Genomic DNA, 26,137 nt, shown 5'->3' with positions numbered 1-26,137 from the left:
GGTCAAAACCTCAAATGTAGTAAACTGAAATTCATGTAGTCAAGCAAACACAGAAACACACACATCTATACAGACAAAATCAGAGCATGAGAGATTGAAAAAGAAGAATCTATATTATTTATCTTCCCAGGTGAACCTCCCAAAGAAAACCCTAAAAAACAATTGTTGATAAATGCATGCAATTAATTTTAAAACGTATTGTATGATGGGGAAAATTATGTATTACTGTTAATAAAAATAAAGCTGTATCTGATTATGCTATGTTAACTACTTGACAAAATAGTGTTTTTTTCTGAGGCATGGTAAAGCATGGTAAATTGAAAAAAAGACTAAACGTGTTGAGCAATATAATAAAAATTTGTTTTCTTGTCTATAAATATATCTAAACAGTTGTTCCCTTGTCTATTAAAATGTTTAATATATTAAAGTGTCTTTGGTGCTTCCATGGTTCCTACAAAATAAACCGGAAACCGAGGGTAACGCGGGTACGACGCAATTGACAGGCGACTCCTCACATGTCCCAGAGCCTTGGTTAAAATTGCAATTTTCTCATGATTTACAAATAGCTGGAAACATTTGGGATATTGTAAGTACTCAAGTGAACAAAATATATAACACTGGCCTAGTGGTTTTTGGATATTTTGTTGCAAAAATCTTACATGTTGCACCTTTAAGTACTTGAATACCACAGCAAAAACTACTAGCCTATCTAATAAAGTTCAAACATTAAAGACAAGTGGTCAGTAAAAATAAGAACAAAAAAAAAAGAGATATTTTGTTAAATACAATATAACAAAGTTACAAATAAAGTAAGTTCTAACAGTAGTATTCAGGTACAGTCAATAAAGCCCTTATGCTTCTCTGCATCGGAGTCTTTGCCTCATCCCTCCGCCACACCAGACCATATATACAGAATATAAAAACAAATGCAAACCCACTTACACAAATCACAACACCTAAACACACAAAAAAAACCACAAGAGACTGAAAAAAGACTAAATTTATCTTAGGAGAAGCATGTTCCTCTACTCATCATTACTTTTGTAATTAATCTAAATTGATGCATTAAAAAACAATCATTGCTTCAAACATTTCATACTTCACTCTTTCACAAAAGTAATATTACATTGAGGTAAATTTCCCCTGCACTTGGTCCGGGCTGAAAACTAAATCCCTGTGAATTCTGACAGTGTGACCCTAAAACAGCATTTGATTTTGATTAAATGAATACATCAAATGTAAAATGTTATATGACACAAATGTCCAGCACACACACTCCTACAAAATACACAAACACAATCCTTGCACTAACCTTGTGTGGGCACTCTTCTCTGCAGCAGGGGTCCTTTCACAGTCTGTCTGCTGTCTTTATTAAAAAACAATCATTGCTTCAAACATTTCATACTTCACTCTTTCACAAAAGTAATATTACATTGAGGTAAATTTACCCTGCATTGGCATCGAACTGCGTCCCAACACCGGTGAACCTAAGCCTCCAAAAGGCAGTGGCTGAGCATATTGTGTGGCTACAGAGAGAAAAGAAACAAAAGTCAGAACAGATTCGGCTGTTCAGAACTGACACATCCAAAAGAACTAACAAACAAGAAAAGCTTTGGAATGTTTTTTCCATTGGACATTACTGCAGTGGATGTGTTAGCAGGATGTTTAGCAAACACCACACATACATTCACATGGGCACACACAACAGAATGAAAATAACTATTTAACACATCCTCCTTAAAACAGAAAAAAGTACATTATTTCACCTTCATCTTAATGAGGTCAACACCTCAAATGTAGTAAACTGAAATTCATGTAGTCAAGCAAACACAGAAACACACACATCTATACAGACAAAATCAAAGCATGAGAGATTGAAAAAGAAGAATCTATATTATTTATCTTACCAAATGGAGCTCCCGAAGAAAACCCTAAAAAACATTTGTTTATAAATGCATGCAATTAATTTTAAAACGTATTGTATGATGGAGAAAATTATGTATTACTGTTAATAAAAATAAAGCTGCATGTGATAATGCTATGCTAGCTACTTGACAAAATAGTGTTTTTCTCTGAGGCATGGTAAAGCATGGTAAATTGAAAAAAAGACTAAACGTGTTGAGCAATATAATAAAAATTTGTTTTCTTGTCTATAAATATATCAAAACAGTTTTTCCCTTGTCTATTAAAATGTTTAATATATTAAAGTGTCTTTGGTGTTTCCATGGTTCCTACAAAATAAAACCGGAAACCGAGGGTAACGCGGGTACGACGCAATTGACAGGCGACTCCTCACACATCCCAGAGCCTTGGTTAAAATATCATGTTAGTTTTCTTTATTTTACAAAAAGCACAACATTGTGTTTTTACTCTGGGTGTATACAAATAAAAGAAGACATTCTATAGTTTCAATTGATATATTACTTATGTCTCTATGACAAGAAATGACGGAGTATTTTAAGTCTGTTTTGATGCAATGTGAAAAAAATCCTGCAAAACGCGCCAGCGCGTTTTCAGATCTCAGGGAGTTAAGGTCAGGCGAGTTTGCTGGCCAATTGAGAACAGGGATACCATGGTCCTTAAACCAGGTACTGGTAGCTTTGGCACTGTGTGCAGATGCCAAGTCCTGTTGGAAAATGAAATCTGCATCTCCATAAAGTTGGTCAGCAGCAGGAAGCATGAAGTGCTCTAAAACTTCCTGATATACGGCTGCGTTGACCTTGGACCTCAGAAAACACAGTGGACCAACACCAGCAGATGACATGGCACCCCAAACCATCACTGATTGTGGAAACTTTACACTGGACCTCAAGCAATGTGGATTGTGTGCCTTTCCTCTCTTCCTCCAGACTCTGGGACCATGATTTCCAAAGGAAATGCAAAATTTACTTTCATCACAGAACATAACTTTGGACCACTCAGCAGCAGTCCAGTCCTTTTTGTCTTTAGCCCTCTTCTGATGCTGTCTGTTGTTCAAGAGTGGCTTGACACAAGGAATGCGACAGCTGAAACCCATGTCTTGCATACGTCTGTGCGTGGTGGTTCTTGAAGCACTGACTCCAGCTGCAGTCCACTCTTTGTTAATCTCCCCCACATTTTTGAATGGGTTTTGTTTCACAATCCTCTCCAGGGTGCGGTTATCCCTATTGCTTGTACACTTTCTACCGCATCTTTTCCTTCCCTTTGCCTCTCTATTAATGTGCTTGGACACAGAGCTCTGTGAACAGCCAGCCTCTTTTGCAATGACCTTTTGTGTCTTGCCCTCCTTGTGCAAGGTGTCAATGGTCGTCTTTTGGACAACTGTCAAGTCAGCAGTCTTCCCCATGATTGTGTAGCCTACAGAACTAGACTGAGAGACCATTTAAAGGCCTTTGCAGGTGTTTTGAATTAATTAGCTGATTAGAGTGTGGCACCAGGTGTCTTCAATATTGAACCTTTTCACAATATTCTAATTTTCTGAGATACTGAATTTGGGATTTTCCTTAGTTGTCAGTTATAATCATCAAAATTAAAAGAAATAAACATTTGAATTAATTATATGACCAGCACCTGTATACAGAATATAAAAACAAATACAAACCCACTTACACAGATCACAACACCTAAATAGGGCTGGGCGATATATCAAATGCTTTTGTCACGCGCATTTCGTCAGTAAAGCCGGTTCCCTGATTACCACTAAATCGCCATCACCTGCTTTCAAATGAAGCGACATTTAATAGACAGAGCCGTAGATCACTGATAAGCCACGCAATATCGCGTTCAATATCGACGGCGATTCATATCGATATTGAACGCGATATTGCGTGGCTTATCAGTGAACTACGGCTCTGTCTATTAAATGCCGTTTCATTTGAAAGCAGGTGATGGCGATTTAGCGGTAATCAGGGAACCGGCTTTACTGACGAAATGCGCGTGACAAAAGCATTCGATATATCGCCCAGCCCTACACCTAAACACACACAAAACCCCACAAGAGACTGAAAAAAAGACTAAATTTATCTTAGGAGAAGCATGTTCCTCTACTCATCATTATTTTTGTAATTAATCTAAATTGATGCATTAAAAAACAATCATTGCTTCAAACATTTCATACTTCACTCTTTCACAAAAGTAATATTACATTGAGGTAAATTTACCCTGCATTGGCATCGAACTGCATCCCAACGCCGGTGAACCTAAGCCTATAAAATGCAGTGGCTGAGCATATTGTTTGGCTACAGAGAGAAAAAAAAAACAAAAGTCAGAACAGATTCGGCTGATCAAAACAGATACATCCAAAAGAACTAACAAACAAGAAAAGCTTTGGGATGTTTTTTCCATTGAACATTACTGCAGTGGATGTGTTAGCAGGATGTTTAGGAAACACCACACATACATTCACATGGGAACATGCAATAGAATGAAAATAACTATTACCACATCCTCCTTAAAACAGAAAAAAATCTTAATGAATTCAGCACCTCAAATGTAGTAAACCGAAATTCATTAGAAATTCATTTACTAAAGCAAACACATGATTTTCCAAAGAATCTGCATGATTTGTAAATCATGTGTGGCGGCCACATATAATATGTTTTAAAGGAATAATTCACCCCAAAATGGGTGATTATCCCATAATTTACTCACGCTCAAGCCATCCTAGGTGTATATGATGTATAACTCAACTCTCTTGGAAACGTGTTTACGGCTGTTGCCGGAAGCCAGTTGTTTTAAATATGGATATTTTCCTCAAAAACCCATCGTTTTGCTTCAAAAGGCATTTATTAACCCACTTGAGTCATATGGATTACTTTTATGATGGATAGATGTGCTTTTTGAAGCTTCAAAAAACTTGAGCACTATTCAATGCCATTATAAAGCTGGGAAAAGCCAATATAACCCCGACTGTGTTCGGCTAAAATAAAGTCATATACTCCTAGGATGGCTTGGAGGTGAGCAAATTATGAGATAATTTTCATTTTTAGGTGAACTATTCCTTTAATAGACAGTTCCTTTGATATTCCTTTAATAGCTGCTTGAAAGTCATCCCTGAGCCACAATTATCCTGCAGGCCGGACTTTGGACAACCCTGTTTTATGCTGTATGTGTTTGATTCATTTAAAATGCATCTCAAGACCCCTACTTTCTGTTCCATTACAGTCTGTCTAGTGTTCTCTGAACATAAAAAAGCACTTCCTGTGTGAATGGCTCCTTACTCATTCTGAAATTTTGGTAAGTGTGGTTTGGTGAGGCTTGCACATGAACATTTAAATGTACCAATTCTGTAATATGCCATAAAACATACATTGAGGTGCATTTACAGTACATGGCGACATCAAAGCCATTGGCCGAAAAGGTTGTCTGGCTACAGAGAGAGAAAACCAAAGGTCAGAACAGATTCAGATCTGGAGAAACAGCCAAGAACTGACACATACAAAAGAACTAACAAACAAGACAAGCTTCTGCTGAACATTACTGCAGTGGATGTGTTAGCAGGATGTTTAGCAAACACCACACATACATTCACATGGGCACACACAACAGAATGAAAATAACTATTTAACACATTCTCCTTAAAACAGAAAAAAGTACATTATTTCACCTTCATCTTAATGAGGTCAAAACCTCAAATGTAGTAAACTGAAATTCATGTAGTCAAGCAAACACAGAAACACACACATCTATACAGACAAAATCAGAGCATGAGAGATTGAAAAAGAAGAATCTATATTATTTATCTTACCAAATGGAGCTCCCGAATCAAACCCTAAAAAACAATTTCATTTCTTAATGAGTGACTGATTCTGCTTGCTATGCAAAAGTCACCGCCAAATACTGGCATCCTTGATTTCAGATCTCAGTGAGATGAACCCATCAAATGTACTGTAGTAAATAGACAAGTAACAGTAAAAGTGATTCACACACACAATATGAACACTATCCTTGGGTCTGAAAACTACATCCCTGTGAAATCTGCCAGTGTGACCCTAAAACAGCATTTGATTTTGATTAAATTAATACATCAAATGTAAAATGTTATAGGACACAAATATCCAGCACACACACACACTCCTATAAAATGCACTAACCGTTTATCGGCACTCTTCTCTGCAGCAGGGGTCTGTCTGCTGTCTTTATTAATGGCAATGAAGGCTGTATAAACACTGCTCACTCCTGCCTGAACACTGAGCTCCACTATCCTGCTCCTGATGCTCTCAACATCTGCATCACCTGACCTCTCCTCCTGCTCCAGAGCACGGATCAGGGTCCGAGCCGCCAGCTGGTGGATGGACAACCTGAGCAACATGGATGAAAACTGTTAAAACTGTTTACTGAGATGTATTGTTACTTTACTTTACATTTAAATGTATGCATAAGATAAGCAGATAGGCAGACACATTTATCCAAAGCAACTTGCATTGCATACAACTCAAGGCATACATTTTTATCAGTTCTTGGGACTTTAAAAAAGGCTCATGTCACTACAGTTCAGTGTGTTTCTATGCATGTTTGTGTGTGTTACCCTGTTTCCTCAGTTGGTTTGAGGCAGAAGTGGAGCTGGTTTGTTACTGGTTGATCTTTAAGACTGTATTTGACTGTCACTGTTCCCTCAGAGCCTCCTGAACTCTATAAAAGAGTGACAAGACAATGGAATAAGGAATTTAAAAAGATAAATTACCTACAATGTAAAATTCCTTAGCCTAACAACAAGAAATAGCAAAACCCAAGGCAAACAAAATACTCAGGGTCATTTCTTTACATTTTTCATATGCAACTTGAACAATTATTGTTTTTAAAAGAAACAGTTAAAAGTAAAAGTTCAGTCAAACACGTCATATGACAACCCACCCCACAGAACACAAAGTTTGAAATCCTTTTTTGAGTCAAATCTTGTCACTTATTCAGTTGAACAAAAACAAAACCTGATCGAGTTGGTTTTGGTTTTAAATTTAAAAGTGTTCCATAGAAGAAAGTCATACAAGTTTGGAATGACATGAGGGTGAGTAAATGATTAAATGATGGGTGAACTATCCCTTTAAAGAGCCCTTATTATGCTCATTTACAGGTTCATCATTTTGCTTAGGTGGTCTATAATAGATTTAAAGGGTCAGGAAACCCCCTGTTTCAGCAGCAGTCAGTTCTCACCACAGTTTTGAAAAATGCTACAGAAAGTTAAGCTGCAGAGAGGAGGGGGATGAGGGGAAAATGACAACACAGCAATGGCTTCTGATTCAGGCAATTATTATAATTGGTAATTCAGCCATTCGCATTTTGTTCTCTGCACTGAATATGAACATGATGTTACATCTTTGATAACTTTTGAGACTTATTTTGCAGCATTTTATAAGTCGTTTGATCGGTTAAAGAGCCGTATAAAGACTAGTTACACTCACAGTGTGGATGAATCACGTTTGTGTCAAAGACACAGATATTGAAGAGAACTTGTGCGACGCAGAAACTTACAAAGCAAAAACAAACACTTGTTTTTGACCCATTAAACTTCATCTCTAGCTTATTGTATCCGATCTCACTGTTTGAAGCGCCTGTCAGAGGATGAATAAGGCTGAAGTCCACCTTTCTCCAGTTCTAAACACAAACGATAGTTGATGGCCAACCACCTGCAGGCAGTCTTGCCCTAGCAGCATCGCGCAGAATGGCATGCAACACACCTGAACTTTTACACCACAAAAACAAACATTTAAGACCAATGAACGCCTCTCTCATCTACTGCACGATCTAACAGTTTTACATGTCTGTCATTTGAAAGAATCACATGGTGTCCTGAATAATTAAGAGACGGTGTCTTCTCATAGGATAAGAAAATTCAGTCTCATTAATAATCATGAGACACTGACGCATCATCGAAGTGTTCAGCCTGTGACGTGGCACGGTGTAGATTTTAAACCCGAAAGACGGAAATAGCAGGAAAAAAATCTCAAAATTAACCACTTTCCCTCTACAATTAAATCTGACACATGCTGACATTGTATTCAATGATGTTCAACACACATACTGTCACGGTTCGCAAATGCATTGTTTCCTTCTTGTCGCGTGTTCTGTGTTGTGACAGCGGTGGGCGTGTATGTGTGTGTGTATGTGTGTCCAGGCCACGTGGCTCATCAGTGCATCCAGCTGCCAGTCATTACCTCACCAGCTGCTGCTCATTCTCCCCTTACACCCATCGTCCTTGGTCACCCCTGGCTCACCAAACACAACCCCCGAGTAGACTGGATCCATAATTCCATTGTGGCCTGGAGTGTCATGAGTCTTGTCTTGTCTCTGCATGTTCGTCTGTCTCTGGTTCTGTTTTACAGGAGGAAGCAGTGGATCTGTCTGGACGCTTAGTACCATGGCCTGAAGGAGGTGTTCAGTAAGTCTAGGGCTGCCTCTCCCTCCGCACCGTCCCTATGACTGTGCTATAGACCTATTGCCAGGTAAATCTCCGCCTAAAGGCAAGTTATATTCACTTTCTGTTCCAGAAAGAGAGGCTATTGAGAAATATATTTCTGATTCACTGGCAACGGGGTTCATCCGCCCTTCCTCTTCTCCAGCGGGGACGGGATTCTTTTTTGTGGGTAAGAAGGATGGATCTCTACGACCTTGTATTGACTACCGGGGGCTGAACAACATAACGGTAAAGAATACCTATCCTTTGCCGTTAATGTCTTCAGCTTTCGAGAGGTTGCAGGGAGCATCTATTTTCACAGCACATAGAAACTCTTTCGCCTAGATATTATCACATAGAGACTGTGTCTGTACCTCGAACTAGTAAATACAAAAAACTTCCGAAACCTTTTAAGGGTAAAAATTTAATTGATGTTCAAAAAATGAAAATCACAGATAAATCAGATAAATGATAAAGCTTGGGTTACTGAATATTAGATCTATTTCTTCAAAAGCACTTATTGTAAATTAAATTATCACAGACAATAAACTAGACTTGCTGTGTTTGACAGAAACCTGGCTAAAACCAGACGATTACATTACTTTAAATGAATCTAGTCCTCAAGGTTATGATTATCGACACAATCCTCGACAGAAAGGCAAAGGGGGAGGTGTTGCTGTAATTTATAGTAATATATTCAGAATCACTCAAAAGAATTTCAAATATAATTCCTTTGAAGTGATGGTGCTTTATGTAACATTATGTAAGTTGACATTTGTGCTGGCTACTGTATACAGGCCACCAGGGCACCACACTGACTTTATCAAAGAATTTGCTGATTTTCTATCAGAGTTAGTACTGGCTGCGGATAAAGTCCTTGTTGTTGGTGATTTTAATATCCATGTAGATAATAATAAAGACGCATTTGGATTGGCATTTGCAGACATTTTAAACTCTATTGGAGTTAGACAACACGTGTCAGGACCCACTCATTGTCGTAATCATACCCTAGATCTAATACTGTCGCATGGAATTGATATTGATGCTGTTGAAATTCTACAGCAGAGCGATGATATATCAGATCATTATTTAGTCTCGTGTATAATACAATTAGCCAAGGCTACAAAACCACCACCCAGCCATAAATATTGTAGAACCATCACGTCTACCACTAAAGATTGCTTTATAAATAATCTCCCCGATCAGTTTTATCGCCTTAGTATACCTGACAACTTAGAAGAACTCGATGCTGCAACAGAAACTATTGGCTCTCTCTTTTCCAGCACATTAGATGCAGTCGCTCCTTTACGTCTAAAGAAGATTAAGGAAACTAATCCAACGCCGTGGTATGATGAGCACACTCGGGCTCTAAAACGAGCTGTTAGAAAAGCTGAACGTAGTTGGAAGAAAACAAAACTAGAAGTTTTTCGCCTTTCGTGGAAAGAAAAAATGATTGAGTACAGAACGGCTATAAGAAATGCTAGATCTACTTATTTTTCAAATCTCTTAATAGAAAACAAACATAATCCTAGGTATTTATTTGACACAGTGGCTAAATTAACTAGAAACAGAGATTCAACTGCTGACGTTTCCATAGAGCACAGCAGTAATGACTTTATGAACTTCTTTACTTGCAAGATTGACAATATTAGAGAGAAAATTAAAAACATGCAACCGTCTACAGTTTCGCTTCAGACAGTGCACTGTAGTGTCCCTGAGGTAAAACTAGAATCATTCGCCGCTATAGGAGAGGAAGAATTATCTAAACTTATCAAATCATCAAAATCAACAACATATATGTTAGACCCAATGCCGACTAAACTACTGAAAGAAATGCTTCCAGAGGTCGTAGGTCCACTTCTTGATATAATTAATTCATCTTTAACACTAGGATACGTGCAAAAAAACTTTAAGCAGGCTATTATTAAACCTCTTATTAAAAAACCTCAACTAGATCCGAGAGATTTAGTAAATTACAGGCCAATCTCGAATCTACCTTTTCTGTCAAAGATACTAGAAAAGGCAGTTTCAACACAACTGTGCTCCTTTTTTAGAAAGAAATGGAATCTGTGTGGATTTCCAGTCAGGATTTAGACCATACCATAGTACTGAGACTGCTCTCATTAGAGTTACAAACGATCTACTCTTATCATCCGATCGTGGCTGTATTTCTCTATTAGTGTTATTAGATCTCAGTGCTGCTTTTGACACTATCGATCACAACATTCTTCTAAAAAGACTTGAAAACTATATTGGCATTAGTGGAATTGCTTTGGCATGGTTCAAATCGTACTTGTCTGACCGTTATCAGTCTGTAGTAGTTAATGAAGAGATGTCGTATCGATCACAGGTTCAATATGGAGTACCACAAGGCTCAGTACTAGGAGAGATAATTAGGAAGCATGGTGTTAGTTTTCACTGCTACGCTGACGATACTCAGCTCTATATTTCCTCGCGCCCTGACGAAACCTACAAATTCACAAAACTAACAGAATGCATAGCTGACATTAAAAACTGGATGACAAGAAATTTCTTATTATTAAATTCAGAAAAAACTGATATCCTGATCTTTGGACCAAAAACTTCCTCACGAAAAAACCTTGAATACTCTCTAACACTTGACGGGTGCTCCATTAAATCTTCGTCCTCAGTTAGGAACCTGGGTGTGCTCTTTGATACCAATCTTTCATTTGAAAGTCATGTTTCCAGTATCTGTAAAACCGCCTTCTTCCATCTAAAACATATATCTAAATTACGACATATGCTCTCAATGACAAATGCGGAACAGTTGGTTCATGCATTCATGACCTCAAGACTAGATTACTGTAACTGTAACAAAGGGAGGCTCACAGGCAGGGATCCAAATGCAGCGTTTATTAAAGTTAAGCGTGGTCGTACAGGCAGGGTAAACCAGGGGCAAACAGGAACAGCAGAGGGTAGACAGAATCGTAATCCAGGTACAGGCAGAGGTCAGGACTGGCAGATAACATACACAGGTCGATATACAAAGCAAGGGTCAGAGGTAGGCAGCACAGAATCGTCAAACAGGGTGAATCAAGACTTAGCAAACTGGTGATGTGAGTGAGAGTCCTATATAGTCCTGATAATGAGCTGCAGCTGGGTGTGGTGATCAATGTGGAATGTGCATGAGTGTATGTGGCAACAGGTGATTGGTGGAGTGAGTGCATGTGATTGGCAGGGAGGATTATGGGAAATGGAGTCCGGAGTGAACAGGAACAGACTGTGATCGTGACAGTAACGCTCTACTGGGTGGTTGTTCTGCTCGGCTTTTAAACAGACTACAGTTGGTCCAAAATGCGGCAGCTAGAGTTCTTACTAGAACCAGAAAGTATGACCATATTAGCCCAGTTCTGTCAACATTACATTGGCTCCCTATTAAACATCGTATAGATTTTAAAATCTTGCTACTTACTTATAAAGCTCTAAATGGTTTAGCTCCCCAGTACCTAAGTGAGCTCTTAATGCATTATAGTCCTTCACGTTTATTGCGATCTCAGAATTCAGGCCAGTTGATAATACCCAGAATATCAAAATCAACTGAAGGCGGCAGATCCTTTTCCTATTTAGCACCTAAACTCTGGAACAATCTTCCTAGCATTGTTCGGGAAGCAGACACACTCTGTCAGTTTAAATCTAGACTAAAAACACATCTCTTTGCTCTTGCATACACATAACACATTATCAATACATTAACATTTTTCAAATCCGTTAAAGGATTGTTACGCTGCAATAATTAGGTCGGCCGGAGCCGAGAACATTTCCTATAACACTAGATATACCTGTACATCAGAATAAGAATGGCATCTACGCTAATATCTGTCTCTCTGCTTATTCTGAGGTTTGCCGGGTGCTGGATCCAGGCCGTATCCAGATCAGATGGAGAACCTGTGTCTGGACCTGACTACAACGTAGCCCAGGAGACAATGGGCCTACAGATCCAGTTCTGGCTGCATCTATAATTCAGATTTTGAATCCCCGTATCCACTTACATATATTTATATATAATCTATTTTTAATCTCTATAATAAAAATGTATAATTCAGATTTTGATCTCCATATCCATTTACATATATTATATATATCTTCCAAGGGGTTTTTTCCCCTCCTAAGACTTTTTTCCCCAGTGCTAGCACGCTGGGTTTTTCTCCTAGGGGGTTTTTTCCACCCCTGGGAGTCAGCCGACATTGGCTTAATGTAGCACCATCTTGTATATGTTACATATTACCACGCTTGGTCGTACAGCTTATTTTTAACCACTTCCCTTTTTCTGTGCTTCTAATATGTAAAGCTGCTTTGAAACAATTATCAATTGTAAAAGCGCTATATAAATAAATTTAACCTGACCTGACAAAATTGGATTTGGATTTCATAAGGCCCTACAGAGGTTTCTGGGGTTCGCCAATTTCTACCGGTGTTTCATTCGCAATTTCAGCCAACTAGCCTCACCTCTGATTGCCTTGACCTCCCCCAAAACTACGTTCAGGTGGTCAGACACAGCTGAGGCTGTGTTTGCCAAACTGAAGGGTTGCTTCGTTTCAGCCCCCATTCTCGTTGCCCCTGATCCATCACGGCAGTTTGTGGTGGAGGTCGACGCATCAGAGGTGGGGGGTAGGTGCAGTGTTATCCCAGCGTTCTCCCGCAGATGATAAGATGCACCCGTGCGCGTTTTTTTCCCATCGTTTATCTCCTGCCGAACGTAACTACGACATTGGTAATCAGGAGTTGCTTGCAGTCAAGTTGGCTTTGGAAGAATGGCGCCACATGTTAGAGGGTTCAGGGGTGCCTTTTATTGTATGGACCGATCATAAGAATTTGGAATATATTAGGACTGGCAAAAGATTGAACTCCAGGCAGGCTCGGTGGGCACTTTTTTTCGGACGTTTTGACTTTTACTCTCTCGTATCGCCCGGGTTCTAAAAACATCAAACCCGATTCTTTATCACGCATTTTTGATCGGTCCAAACGCCCGTCTACTCCCGAGTGCATTTTACCGGAGACATTAGTGGCCTCCACACTTACGTGGGAGGTCGAATCGAGGGTCAAGACGGCCTTAGAAGGGGTAACGCCTCCGCCCGGGTGTCCACCGAACCGCTTATTTGTGCCGGAGGAATTACGGTCCATGGTCATCCAGTGGGGTCATTGTTCTAATGTAGCGTGTCATCCAGGAGTTAAACGCACTAAATTTTTAGTCAGGCAACGATTCTGGTGGCCTCGTATGGCTCGGGACGTCCGCAAATTTTGTGTTGGCTTGCTCAGTTTGTGCCATTGGTATGACTTCCAATCGTCCACCGGATGGGTTGCTCCAACCGCTGCCAGTCCCTTCGAGACCCTGGTCCCACATCTCGCTAGATTTTATCCCCTGAGCAATTGTCAGACTGAGAGAGTAAATCAAGATTTGGAGCGAACGTTGCGATGTTTAGTCTTCAAGAATCCTTCCTCCTGGAGCCAACAACTTTCAATGGTGGAGTACGCCCACAATATGTTACCAGTGTCGTCCACAGGCCTATTGCCGTTTGAGTGTAGTGTAGGTTACCAGCCATCTATTTTTCCTAGTCTGGAATCCGAGGTCGCGGTCCCCTCTGCCCACGCCTTTGTCCAGAGGTGTCACCGCACTTGGACGAGAGCCCGAGAGACTCTTCTCCAAGTGAGGGAGCGCACCAAGGCCAAGGCCGATCGCCACCGGTCAAAGCCTCCCGTATACGTTGCTGGTCAAAAAGTGTGGCTTTCTACCAAGAATATTCCTCTCCGATCCGTCTCTAACAAGCTTGCTCCCAAATTGATTGGTCCGTTGATGATCTGTCACCAAGATCATTAGTCCAGTGGCAGTCCGCCTTAAACTTCCTCCGCCGTACAGGAGGATTCATCCCGTCTTCCATGTTTCTAAAATTAAGCCTGTGTTTCATTCCAACATTAATCCGCCAGTCCCGGTTCCCCCACCGCCGCGACTCATAGATGGGGAACCATCCTATTCGGTCAACCGTATTCTGGACTCTAGGCGGAGGGGACGCGGATTCCAGTACTTGGTGGACTGGGAAGGTTACGGTCCGGAGGAGAGGAGTTGGGTACCTGCCAGAGACATTCTGGATCACACCCTTATCGATGATTACAATCGACAGGTAAGGGAGTCGGGGAACGCCAGGAGGCGTTCCTAGGAGGAGGGGTACTGTCACGGTTCGCAGATGCATTGTTTCCTTCTTGTCGCATGTTCTGTGTTGTGACAGCGGTGGGCGTGTGTGTGTGTCCAGGCCACGTGGCTCATCAGTGCATCCAGCTGCCAGTCATTACCTCACCAGCTGCTGCTCATTCACTCACCCCTTATAAGCTCACCTCATTCTCATCTTCTCTGTCAGATCGTTGTTTGGTGTCCTGTGCTATGTTGTTTCGTCCTCTTCCTGCCCGGAGTTCGAGTCGTGTCTTCTTCAGTTCCAGTCCGGTGTTCTTCGTGTTCTCGTTCTATGTCTGGACCTTGGATTAACTTCACACCAGCACCTTTCACCACAGCCACGCATCACCAGCTGACCATCTCAATCCCTGCGTCACCAGAGACCTGCCCATTCAGTGACTGTGTTCAATTCTCTCTTCATTTGTCAATAAACGAGTTAACTCGCATTTGCTTCCTGTGATCAATAATGACACATACCTCTGTTAAAATCTCAGAAAATTTAGTTTAGGGTTTCATGACCCTATGAATGATTTAAAGCACCTGTTTCTGTTTTACTTCCTGTTGCTTTAAAACCCACCTGATTGGTCATCTAGCCCAGTCTGTTGTGATTGGTCTACCGCTTAGAGCATGTGTCAGAAACGTTACGCCACTTACCATAACTGGCTGATTTCAGCTTCCGAGGCTTCATTAGTATCTGTAAACATATTGTAATTATGTCGTTTTTTTTGCCGTACCAGTTTGAGACTGGGTCCAATCAAGGCGAAGGGCGGCAAATGACCCAAACCACCTTTGCAAAGACCTCAGCAGGATGTTTCACAATAAGCGTGTATTATGCAAATGTATCACTTGCTGAAATCACGGAAATAATGATAGGACTACAAATGAGGTTTTTCAGGCAGATGTTTCCTTTTGGAGAGATTATCTCACTTTGAGCATAATAGGTTCAATGGCAAACAGTTTCTAATTCTCATTAAAGAAACACACATCATCGCTACATCATCTCACCTCTCCTTTAAGTTGGGCATAAATGAGTGACCTTTGACCCTGGAAGAGCACATTGATGGGTGGAGACAGTGTGTCTACAGTAATGCCATCTGGAAGGGTCCAATCCACAGAGATATTAACCACAGCAGGCTGCAGTGCAAACCTGAGGGACTGCATCACCTGATATAGTTTGAAGAGAAAGAGAAACCATTGAGACATGTGACTAGGAAACATTTGTGCCTGTGAAATCCAGTGGAGAGCTTTACTTTGGGCTGCATGCGGTCGGTGCCTGTGATGAACTGAGCGTAACCAGATCCCTCCCTGGCCATTCCTGTGATGAGGGCGGTACTTGCACCCTCACCAATCCCGAATGAGAAACACCTGAACACACAATAAACTCTTTTAGTGTAAGTGATGAAGATATGAATGATGGGAAGATCAAACCCAGCAGACCTTTACCTGTGAGAGTGAGCATGATGTTTCACCAGATCCAGCACCTCTTTAGTGTTCTCCACCTCTCCATCAGTGAAGATGAACAGCTGAAGAGAGGAAAAACATCTGAGTCTTAAGTCTTGTTTTATCATTAGCTCTGTCAAAAGATCCTCTGCTCACATCAGTCAGAGGTGTTGGCCATTTTCATTGCTACATTTTGTTTTCTGAAATTAATAACTAATTAGATGGCAAAGCATCTTCGTAGAATCTGGCTAATATTTCAATGCTCCATCCATCCCTGCATGTGTCTCTCAGATTTAATCGCTGTCCTTGCCCAGAACAAAACAATACCACTAACCCAAACTGTATACTAATTATCAGTTATCTTTGATAGACCTGGGTACCTACCCAGGTCTGATACAACAGTATAATATATTTTTTGCAAATCAGTCAGTGAACCCACCTGATACTGCAGGCAACAAGTACAGTAGGTGCATGTTGAGGTGTTGTTGTACCTGTCTGGGGTGGTCTGGGTAACAGGGCTGACTGTAGATGTGTTTTAGAGGCTCTAAAATCTTGGTGCAGCCCAAGTCTGATTGCATTTTCTTCACTTTCTTCAGAGCCTGATCCATTGTGTCCTGATTGTACTCAACACTCTTACTGCAAATAAAAAAACACAATGATATCTTTCCTCTCACATATTTCAAAACTGAATATCTATGAATGAAGATCTAGTTACTAACGGGTAGAAGGACTCAAAATTAGAGCCAAATCCATAGATATTGAAGTAGCATCCCATGGGCAGACTCTTCAACAGTAACAGCAGAGTGTCCTATAGAGAGACATGGACAGATACTCAAGTGTGTCTCATCAGAATACGTGTCAACTGACCCAAAGGCACATTTTAAATATTACCTTTGCGCTTTCAATGCGCATCTGTGCTCCTTTACCACGATGCATCATGCAGTACATACTGCCTGACCTGTCAACCACAAAAATAAACTCGCCTTGAGTTGTCAGTGATGACATCACTTCCTCTGGAAACTCTGGGTACAAACTTATCATGACCACTGGGTCCCTCATCAGAGAGCCTGAAACAATGAAATGATGCACGGGGGTTGCAATGAGTGTAAGTTATAAAGAATACAGTGAATTTCCTTTAACATGTAAAACATTTCATAACACTGCCTGTCCTTATAGAAGGGCATGAAGTAAAAGCGATGACATTAAAACCATTCAAAACAGACCAACCATGAGCTCTGATATTCTTAAGCAATAGTATACACCGATCAGGCAACCTTCCTAATATTGTGTTGGTCCTCCTTTTGCTGCCAAAACAGCCCTGACCCGTCGAGACATGGACTCTCTGAAGGTGTGCTGTGGTATCTGCACCAAGATGTTAGCAGCAGATCCTTTAAGTCCTGTAAGTTGTGAGGTGGAGCCTCCATGGATTGGACTTGTTTGTGCAGCACATCCAACAGATGTTCGAATGGATTGAGATCTGGGGAATTTGGAGGCCAATTTAACACCCCAAACTCATTGTTGTGCTCCTCAAACCATTCCTGAACCATTTTTGCTTTGTGTCAGGAGCATTATTCTGTTGAAAGAGGCCACACACACCCAGCCATCCATGTGATGTAAAGGAAAATGCGATTCATTAGACCAGGCCACCTTCTTCCATTGCTCCGTGGTCCAGTTCTGATGCTCACGTGTCCACTGTTGGAGCTTTCAGCGGTGGACAGGGGTCAGCATGGTCACCCTGACTGGTCTGTGGCTATACAGCTCCATACACAACAAACTGATGCACTGTGTATTCTGACACCTTTCTATCAGAACCAGCATTAACTTCTTTAGCAATATAAGCTACAGTAGCTCGTCTGTTGGATTGGACCACACAGGCCAGCCTTCGCTCCTCATGGGCATCACTGACCCTTGGCCGCCCATGACCCTGTCGCCGGTTCACTACTGTTCCTTCCTTGGAGCACTTTTGATAGATACTGACCACTGCAGACTGGGAACACCCCACAAGAGCTGCAGTTTTGGACCCAGTCGTCTAGCATCACATTTGGCCCTTGTCAAACTCGCTCAAATCCTTACGCTTGCATATTTTTCCTGCTTATAACACATCAAATTTGAGGACAAAATGTTCACTTGCTGCCTAATATATCCCACCACTAACAGGTGCCGTGATGAAGAGATGATCAGTGTTATTCACTTCACCTGCCAGTGGTCATAATCCTTATCGGTGTATGTTTCTAACAAAGATATTTCAAGTACTTATTTCCACTTCATTAAAAAAGGGGTCATGAACTGCATTCAACAAGCACAACAATGGAACACACATCCTCAATGTACAGCATTTTTATACTTATCATCCATTAAATAAATCAATATTTTTATTTTGTACTGTCATTGATTATTTGATTACATTATTCACAATGCTTCATGAACAGCTCATTGTGTCATAAATGACATTAAGTACACAGTCTATTTAACTTTTCCCATTTCGAAATACACTGCTCAAAAAAACTAAAGGAACACTTTTTAAGAGAATAGCATCAAATCAGTAAAAGTCTTGGGATATTGATCTGGTCAGTTAAGTAGCAGAGGGGGTTGTTAATCAGTTTCAGCTGCAGTCTCAAGAGCATGGAGGAGATTTCAGGAGACAGGCAGTTACTCTAGGAGAGCTGGACAGGCCTGTAGAAGGTCCTTAACCCATCAGCAGGACTGGTATCTGCTCCTTTGTGCAAGGAGGAAAAGGATGAGCACTGCCAGAGCCCTACAAAATGACCTCCAGCAGGCCACTGGTGTGAATGTCTCTGACCAAACAATCAGAAACAGACTTCATGAGGGTGGCCTGAGGGCCCAACGTCCTCTAGTGGGACCTTTGCTCACTGCCTAGCACCATGGAGCTCAATTGGCATTTGCCATTGAACACCAGAATTGGCAGATCCGCCACTGGCACCCCGTGCTTTTCACAGATGAGAGCAGGTTCACCCTGAGCACATGTGACAGACATGAAAGGGTCTGGAGAAGCTGTGGAGAACGTTATGCTGCCTGTAACATCGTTCAGCATGACCGGTTTGGTGGTGGGTCAGTGATGGTCTGGAGAGGCATATCCATGGACGGACACACAGACCTCTACAGGCTAGACAATGGCACACTGACTGCCATTAGGTATTGGGATGAAATCCTTGGACCCATTTTCAGACCCTATGCTGGTGCAGTGGGTCCTGGGTTCCTCCTGGTGCATGACAATACCCGGCCTCATGTGGCGACAGTATGCAAGCAGTTCCTGGAGGATGAAGGAATAGATACCATTGAATGGCCCCCACGCTCACCTTACCTGAATCCAATAGAACACCTCTGGGACATTATGTTTCGGTCCATCCGATGCCACCAGTTTGCACCTGAGACTGTTCAGGAGCTCAGAGATGTATTGGTCCAGATCTGAAAGGGAAATACCCCAGGACACCAATTTTGTATTTTCTAGACCTCTTCAGTCTTTTTGGATTCAGTGTGCTGTCAGCCATTTTTTCTGTTTTGCTCAAGTACAAACCCGATTCCAAAAAAGTTGGGACACTGTACAAATTGTGAATAAAAACAGAATGCAATGATGTGAAAGTTTCAAATTTCAATATTTTATTTAGAATACAACATAGATGACATATCAAATGTTTAAACTGAGAAAATGTATCATTTTAAGGGAAAAATAAGTTGATTTTAAATTTCATGGCATCAACACATCTCAAAAAAGTTGGGACAAGGCCATGTTTACCACTGTGTGGCATCCCCTCTTCTTATTATAACAGTCTGCAAACGTCTGGGGACTGAGGAGACAAGTTGCTCAAGTTTAGGAAAAGGAATGTTGTCCCATTCTTGTCTAATACAGGCTTCTAGTTGGTCAACTGTCTTAGGTCTTCTTTGTCGCATCTTCCTCTTTATGATGCGCCAAATGTTTTCTATGGATGAAAGATCTGGACTGCTGGCTGGCCATTTCAGTACCCGGATCCTTCTTCTACGCAGCCATGATGTTGTAATTGATGCAGTATGTGGTCTGGCATTGTCATGTTGGAAAATGCAAGGTCTTCCCTGAAAGAGACGACGTCTGGATGGGAGCATATGTTGTTCTAGAACTTGGATATACCTTTCAGCATTGATGGTGCCTTTCCAGATGTGTGATCTGCCCATGCCACACGCACTCATGCAACCCCATACCATCAGAGATGCAGGCTTCTGAACTGAGCGCTGATAACAACTTGGATTGTCCTTGTCCTCTTTAGTCCGGATGACATAGCGTCCCAGTTTTCCAAAAAGAACTTCAAATTTTGATTCGTCTGACCACAGAACAGTTTTCCACTTTGCCACAATCCATTTTAAATGAGCCTTAGCCCAGAGAAAACGCTTGCGCTTCTGGATCATGTTTAGAAATGGCTTCTTTTTTGACCTATAGAGTTTTAGCTGGCAACGGCGAATGGCACGGTGGATTGTGTTCACCGACAGTTAGGGCTGTGACGGTGGCAAATTTTTACTACCGCTGTGGTAAATCACCAACAACCACTGGTGTTGCGGTGGTGGGGTCTGAAGGGGGGTGGGGGGATTTTGGTTTTACATACATACATATATATATATATATATATATATATATATATATATATATATATATATATATATATATATATATCAGAGGTTGCGTTAGACTTGCGTTTCGCCGTCATTTTGATGGGCAGGATCGTAAAAAAAATCCATCATAATCAATAATTACCCATCATTTTAATTTTTATATTTTAATAAGACATTTAATAGCTTCTGATTTCATCCACATTTTCATTTTTATTCACGAACTTACAGGATAAGCAAATAAGCATAGGCTATGCATTTATTTATACTATAAAAGAAAGTTGATCAAAGACTAGCTGCGTCACTTTTAGTTTTCATCTTGAACACTTTCACGGATTGTGAGTGAATGTGATCATCCTTTCCTCTTTGCTACTGTACAGAACGAAATAAACATGAATGAAAATAAAAAATATGTTGAAAGATACAGTAGCTTACCGAAATCTGTATCACATCAGTTCAATCAGTGTTGCAAACAATGTCACGTAACAATATACCTCAGAAAAGCCATTCGCTGACCATAAACTTATAGTCAGCAAGAAAAATAACAGAACTTAGTTATGTAAGTAAGCATAAGTAACTTCATTATTATACAATTTACTTGCTCGTCTGTGTGTAATCAAGCGCATCTATTTCATTTTATTCTGGAGACTGAACTCGCGCTCTGCTGCCACACTGGAGCGCACTCACCACCAACTGGACAGGAGTGGGAATTACAACAAGTTTACATACAAGCTACATAATCTGTCAAAATGAAGGACGGGCTGCAGATTTTTTCCGTCACTGCTAAAAAAATTCCATCAATGACGGAAAATGTTTGGTTAACGCAATCTCTGAGATATATAAATATATATTATATATGATGTCACACTACCGCCGGTGACACTCCGCCACCGCGGTGGCAACTTCACCACTGCGGTGGCGCGGTTGTCATGCCTACCGTCACAGCCCTACCAACAATGTTTTCTGGAACTATTCCTGAGCCCATGTTGTGATTTCTATTACAGTAGCATTTCTGTATGTGAAGCAGTGCCGTCTAATGCTGCGTTCACACCGAACGCGTCTGGGGCGTCTGAGGCGTTTGACTTACATGTTAAGTTAATGCAAACGCGCGTCTAGAGGTCCTGCGGCGCGAATCAAGCGTCTAGCGTGGCGCAAATCGGCCGTTGACGCGCGAATGGCGCGGCGCGAATTGAGCGTTCACGCGGCTGACGCGCGAATTGAGCGTCTGACGCCCAAACGCCCGAGTTGAAAAATCTGAACTTTGGCGTAAATTCGCGGCGCGTTAACCAATCAGGGACTCTGCTTTGGTAGTAACGTGTTTATGATGTGATCAGTGATGCCGGAGACCAGAACAAAGATGTCGCTGTGTGTGGCCACCCTGAGCTCTGTGATGTGTCATTATATTTTTATCGAGACGGGAATAAAAAGGACGTTGCCTGGAAGAGAATAAGCGAAGAAATCGGACAATCTGGTTAGTTGTAAAACTTTTTGCATGATTTTAGCCGTTGATACTAGCCCACCTTCTAGCTAGCAAAAGTCGGCCGGCATAACCGAGTTAAATTGCCGCTACAGGTTTCCAACTGACGAGATTATGTGTTTATTCAGAGGATCTGTGCAGAAAGAGATGAAAGCCCCTCCCATGACGCGAATTCGCGTCTGAACACACTTTGTTTAGACGCGCGAATTGAGCGAATTTTACGCGCGTCTGAAGCGTCTGACTTCAAAATGTTCAAGCGTCCAACTAGACGCGTCTGGCGCGAATTTGACGCCCCAGACGCGTTCGGTGTGAACGCAGCATAAGGGCCCGAAGATCACGGGCATCCAGTACGGTTTTCCAGCCTTGACCCTTACGCACAGAGATTGTTCCAGATTCTCTGAATCTTTGGATGATATTATGCACTGTAGATGATGATAACTTCAAAATCTTTGCAATTTTTCTCTGAGAAACTCCTTTCTGATATTGCTCCATTATTTTTCGCCGCAGCATTGGGGGAATTGGTGATCCTCTACCCATCTTGACCTCTGAGAGACACTGCCACACTGAGAGGCTCTTTTTATACCCAATCATGTTGCCAATTGACCTAATAAGTTGCAAATTGGTCCTCCAGCTGTTCCTTATATATACATTGAACTTTTCCAGACTCTTATTGCTACCTGTCCCAACTTTTTTGGAATGTGTAGCTCTCTTTTCTCACTTTCAACATTTGATATGTTATCTATATTCTATTGTGAATAAAATATAAGTTTATGAGATTTGTAAATTATTGCATTCCTTTTTTATTCAAAATTTGTAGTGTCCCAACTTTTTTGGAATCGGGTTTGTATATCTTTTTTGGTTCAACGCATCTGAAGGAAAGGAATTTTTTTCAAATGAGAGTGCTACAATTTTCTCTGATCTATACAAGCAAGTTGGAGCCATACAAACTACTGAGTACCATTTTGAGTTGCTGCAATGAGATTTCAACAAAACTGACTAGCCTGCTGCATAATTTTTTCACTTTGATTTTTGGGGTGTCTTTGAATTCAGTCTGTAAGTTGATGATTTTCATTTCCATCAAACAATGTGGCATCCTTTCCTATCTACCACATTATCCAGTCCATATTAGTATAGATATGCAGCATTATATTTTTTTTTCCTTTAATTTTTTTGAGCAGTGTACTTTTTGCTTTAAGTCAAATGTTATGTGATTCACTGGAGCTGAATGGATTCTTTTTTAAATGCCTATGGGAAATGAGTGGAAAAAATACTTCTGGATCTAAGACCAATGGTTGGACACTGTTCAGTCCAGGTCATACCTGATGGGGCAGTGTTCACTCCTGCCTCCACTATAGCAGAGGGCTGATGGGTATCCTGATAGTACACAAACAGCTCAAATTCCTTATTGAACATGTGACCAGGACTCAGACTCACCTACACACATAAAAACACGTGCATAAAACTGCTGTGCTCACACATCCAGATAAACACATGAAGACTAGGGTGGTCCTCAGATATAGAGTTAAGCTTTTCTAAAGTGCTTTTGCATTTTTTGACTCCACTTATGGACCTCTGTTTCATGCCATATCATGCTAATGTGAAATTAAATGTGATGTAAAACTTGGGCCAAATCAAATGTGTGTGTATGAAGCAGACCCAGCAAATGAGCAGGATTAACACTACTTGTTTACTTGTTGCTTTCACTGTTGCACTATTCCACTGTTCTCATTTTGGATATTATGGATTGCTGGTGTCGAGACCTCTTGACCACTTGGAACTTGAAACTGTTATGGCCCAGGTGTCTCCAACCCTTTATGTTAAACAGCTTTGACTATTTTTTTGGTTTAATATTTGCAGCACTCATGAACAGTCACGGTTCATGTGCACGGAGCGTCTATATTTGAACAACACAATGTTCAACCCACATGTGGCAGTGGTTAATAAAGTCGGATTTGCCAAATATTTGGTGCCAATAATTTTCTTGCAAAGGTGAAACATTTGATCAAAAAGCACCAAAAGAAAGTTTTTTTTTTAGTTTTGGTGTTATCTTGAGGACCACCCTAATGAAAACACACAGTACCGTCGCCTGAGTGTGATCAGAGTGGAGGAACACTAGAGGATCCAGAGTGCAGCTGGACTCTAGTTTGGAGATGGGCTTTGGAGAGCTCACATGGACACTGAGAGTCAGCGTGTAGGGAACAGATCCACATCCTGATGAAATCTCTGAGACTATACCAGCAGCTGAACCTGACACACACACACACACACACAAACAGAGTGTGTTAGAATCAGCTTCTCTCCACTAATAAAGTGTGTGTCAGCAGCTGCTGTAGTACCTGCTGGTGTGTATCGGGGGTTGAGTACAGCCGGCAGACAGAAGCGCAGCGAGTGGTCGGCCTGCACAGCGAGCTCGGTGACGTAGATGATGGTGACGGCAGCGCTCTGACCCGGCGACAGACACCCGACACTCAGTCTGAACACATCAGGACTCTCTTCGCTCTCTTCCAACAGAAACACCTGCTGACCCGAACTCACAGCGTCATCATAACGATCCCTCGCCTGTGAGACACAATTTTGTTACATGGTGCACAGTAAAAACATATAAGTTTTCAGCGGACTTATATTTGGACTCACGGTTTCTCTTTCTTGCACCTCTGCCACAATCTCCTGCTCTCCGATCTTGGCACTGAAGTGGCAGACAGCAGCATCAGCAGGCAGAGGGAAGACGAACAAGGCCTCCAGGGGGCGCTCTTCCTCATTCACATACTGCAGAGTGGAGGAGACTGTGGCTACATGATCCTGAACCCGAACCTCCACTGAGATGCTCTTCAGAGGCACTGAGTCACACAAACCAACAACAACAACACAAATACAGTAGAAGGCTCATTTTATCATAAAAACAAGAACGTCTACATACAATTAAAATGTTTGTGTTTAAGAAAAAACAGAGAACGGGACGTGTGACAATTTGCCCCATATAACATGAAAACACTCTTCTTCGAACATCCTTTCGGTTAAAATCTACCTGTATTATAGTATTACTGAGATAAAGCCCTCCCGACAAACTATTACAAATGTTTTAAGTTAGAAAACAGGTAACAGTAAAAGTAAACAGGTTAATTCATACCTGGCTCATTTCTCTGAGACAAAAGTCCGCACTTCACCATTTTAACGCCAAGATGATAAGACTTCAAACGTGACCTAACGTTACAGCTTTTAAATCTGCCTTAAATCTTCTCAGACCGATTAATTTAATTGGTAAACCAGTGTTTCTGAGAGTTTCTAACTCGACCGAATGTTTGGTGAAGAGAGGGGATGATTTCTGTTAGTCGTTGGAAGAGCATCAGTCAGAAGACCGTTAAAATCTGAGCTGTTTGAAGACGCGTCGCGCTATTTAAATTGAGGCGGAGGTTTGACTCATGAATATTAATTAAACGCCAAAGCGCCGCGGTTTGATCATGAATATTAATTAAGTGCAGAAGCTCCGTAGAGTTCAGACTTTTGAGTCAAACAAAAAAATAAATTCTAGTTACTTTTTAGATATACCGCATGTCACAACACAAAACACTGCCCCCACAGTTTGAAATAACATATTTTATCTTTTAATAGACATCTTCAGTTACTATTGGTGATCAGCTTGGGCAAGGTGATTTTGGTGTGGTGTACGAAAGGAGATGTAAGGAGGTTGATCCTAAAGCGTTAGTTAACCCAAAAATGAAATTTCTGTCATTAAACACTCACCATCATGTCTTTCCAAACCCGTATTACACAAAATAAGATATTTTTGATGAAATCCGAGAGGTTTCTGAACCACACTTAGGCAGCAACGACATTACACTTTTAAAGGTCCAGAAAGGTACTAAAGACGTTGTTAAAACACGTGACTGCAGTGGTTCAACCTTAATATTATGAAGCGACGAGAATACTTTTTGTGCAGAAAAACAAAACAAAAATAACAACTTTATTCAACAATTTACAGCTCTGGAAAAAATTAAGAGACCACTCCAAGTTCAGAAATCAATGTTAAGTGGTCTCTCAATTTTTTCCAGAGCTGTATACCACACAATGGCAA

At 41.1% G+C, this 26,137-nt stretch overlaps 1 protein-coding gene across 1 annotated transcript in view; it reads right to left on the bottom strand.

Annotated features, from left to right (window-relative positions):
- Window positions 1-25,411, bottom strand: part of LOC137015594 (von Willebrand factor A domain-containing protein 5A-like) — a 39,977-nt gene extending 14,566 nt beyond the window's left edge. Inside the window, exons 1-16 of the mRNA XM_067380642.1 lie at window positions 25,193-25,411; window positions 24,700-24,902; window positions 24,402-24,624; window positions 24,146-24,312; window positions 23,385-23,499; window positions 16,884-17,059; window positions 16,712-16,800; window positions 16,484-16,628; window positions 15,996-16,075; window positions 15,803-15,917; window positions 15,558-15,716; window positions 6,506-6,609; window positions 6,072-6,278; window positions 5,288-5,347; window positions 1,449-1,526; window positions 1,313-1,366 (exon numbers count right to left, since the gene is read on the bottom strand). Of these exons, the coding sequence (XP_067236743.1) occupies window positions 1,313-1,366; window positions 1,449-1,526; window positions 5,288-5,347; window positions 6,072-6,278; window positions 6,506-6,609; window positions 15,558-15,716; window positions 15,803-15,917; window positions 15,996-16,075; window positions 16,484-16,628; window positions 16,712-16,800; window positions 16,884-17,059; window positions 23,385-23,499; window positions 24,146-24,312; window positions 24,402-24,624; window positions 24,700-24,902; window positions 25,193-25,232 (2,015 nt within the window). The 5' untranslated portion in view covers window positions 25,233-25,411. The remainder of the gene's footprint in view (window positions 1-1,312; window positions 1,367-1,448; window positions 1,527-5,287; window positions 5,348-6,071; window positions 6,279-6,505; window positions 6,610-15,557; window positions 15,717-15,802; window positions 15,918-15,995; window positions 16,076-16,483; window positions 16,629-16,711; window positions 16,801-16,883; window positions 17,060-23,384; window positions 23,500-24,145; window positions 24,313-24,401; window positions 24,625-24,699; window positions 24,903-25,192) is intronic.
- Window positions 25,412-26,137: the final 726 nt, after the last annotated feature.

Source organism: Chanodichthys erythropterus, chromosome 24, assembly GCF_024489055.1.
Source record: "Chanodichthys erythropterus isolate Z2021 chromosome 24, ASM2448905v1, whole genome shotgun sequence".
NCBI lineage: Eukaryota > Metazoa > Chordata > Actinopteri > Cypriniformes > Xenocyprididae > Chanodichthys > Chanodichthys erythropterus.
The sequence above is the reverse complement of the archived record's forward strand: the minus strand, read 5'-3'. Positions and strand labels throughout refer to the sequence as shown.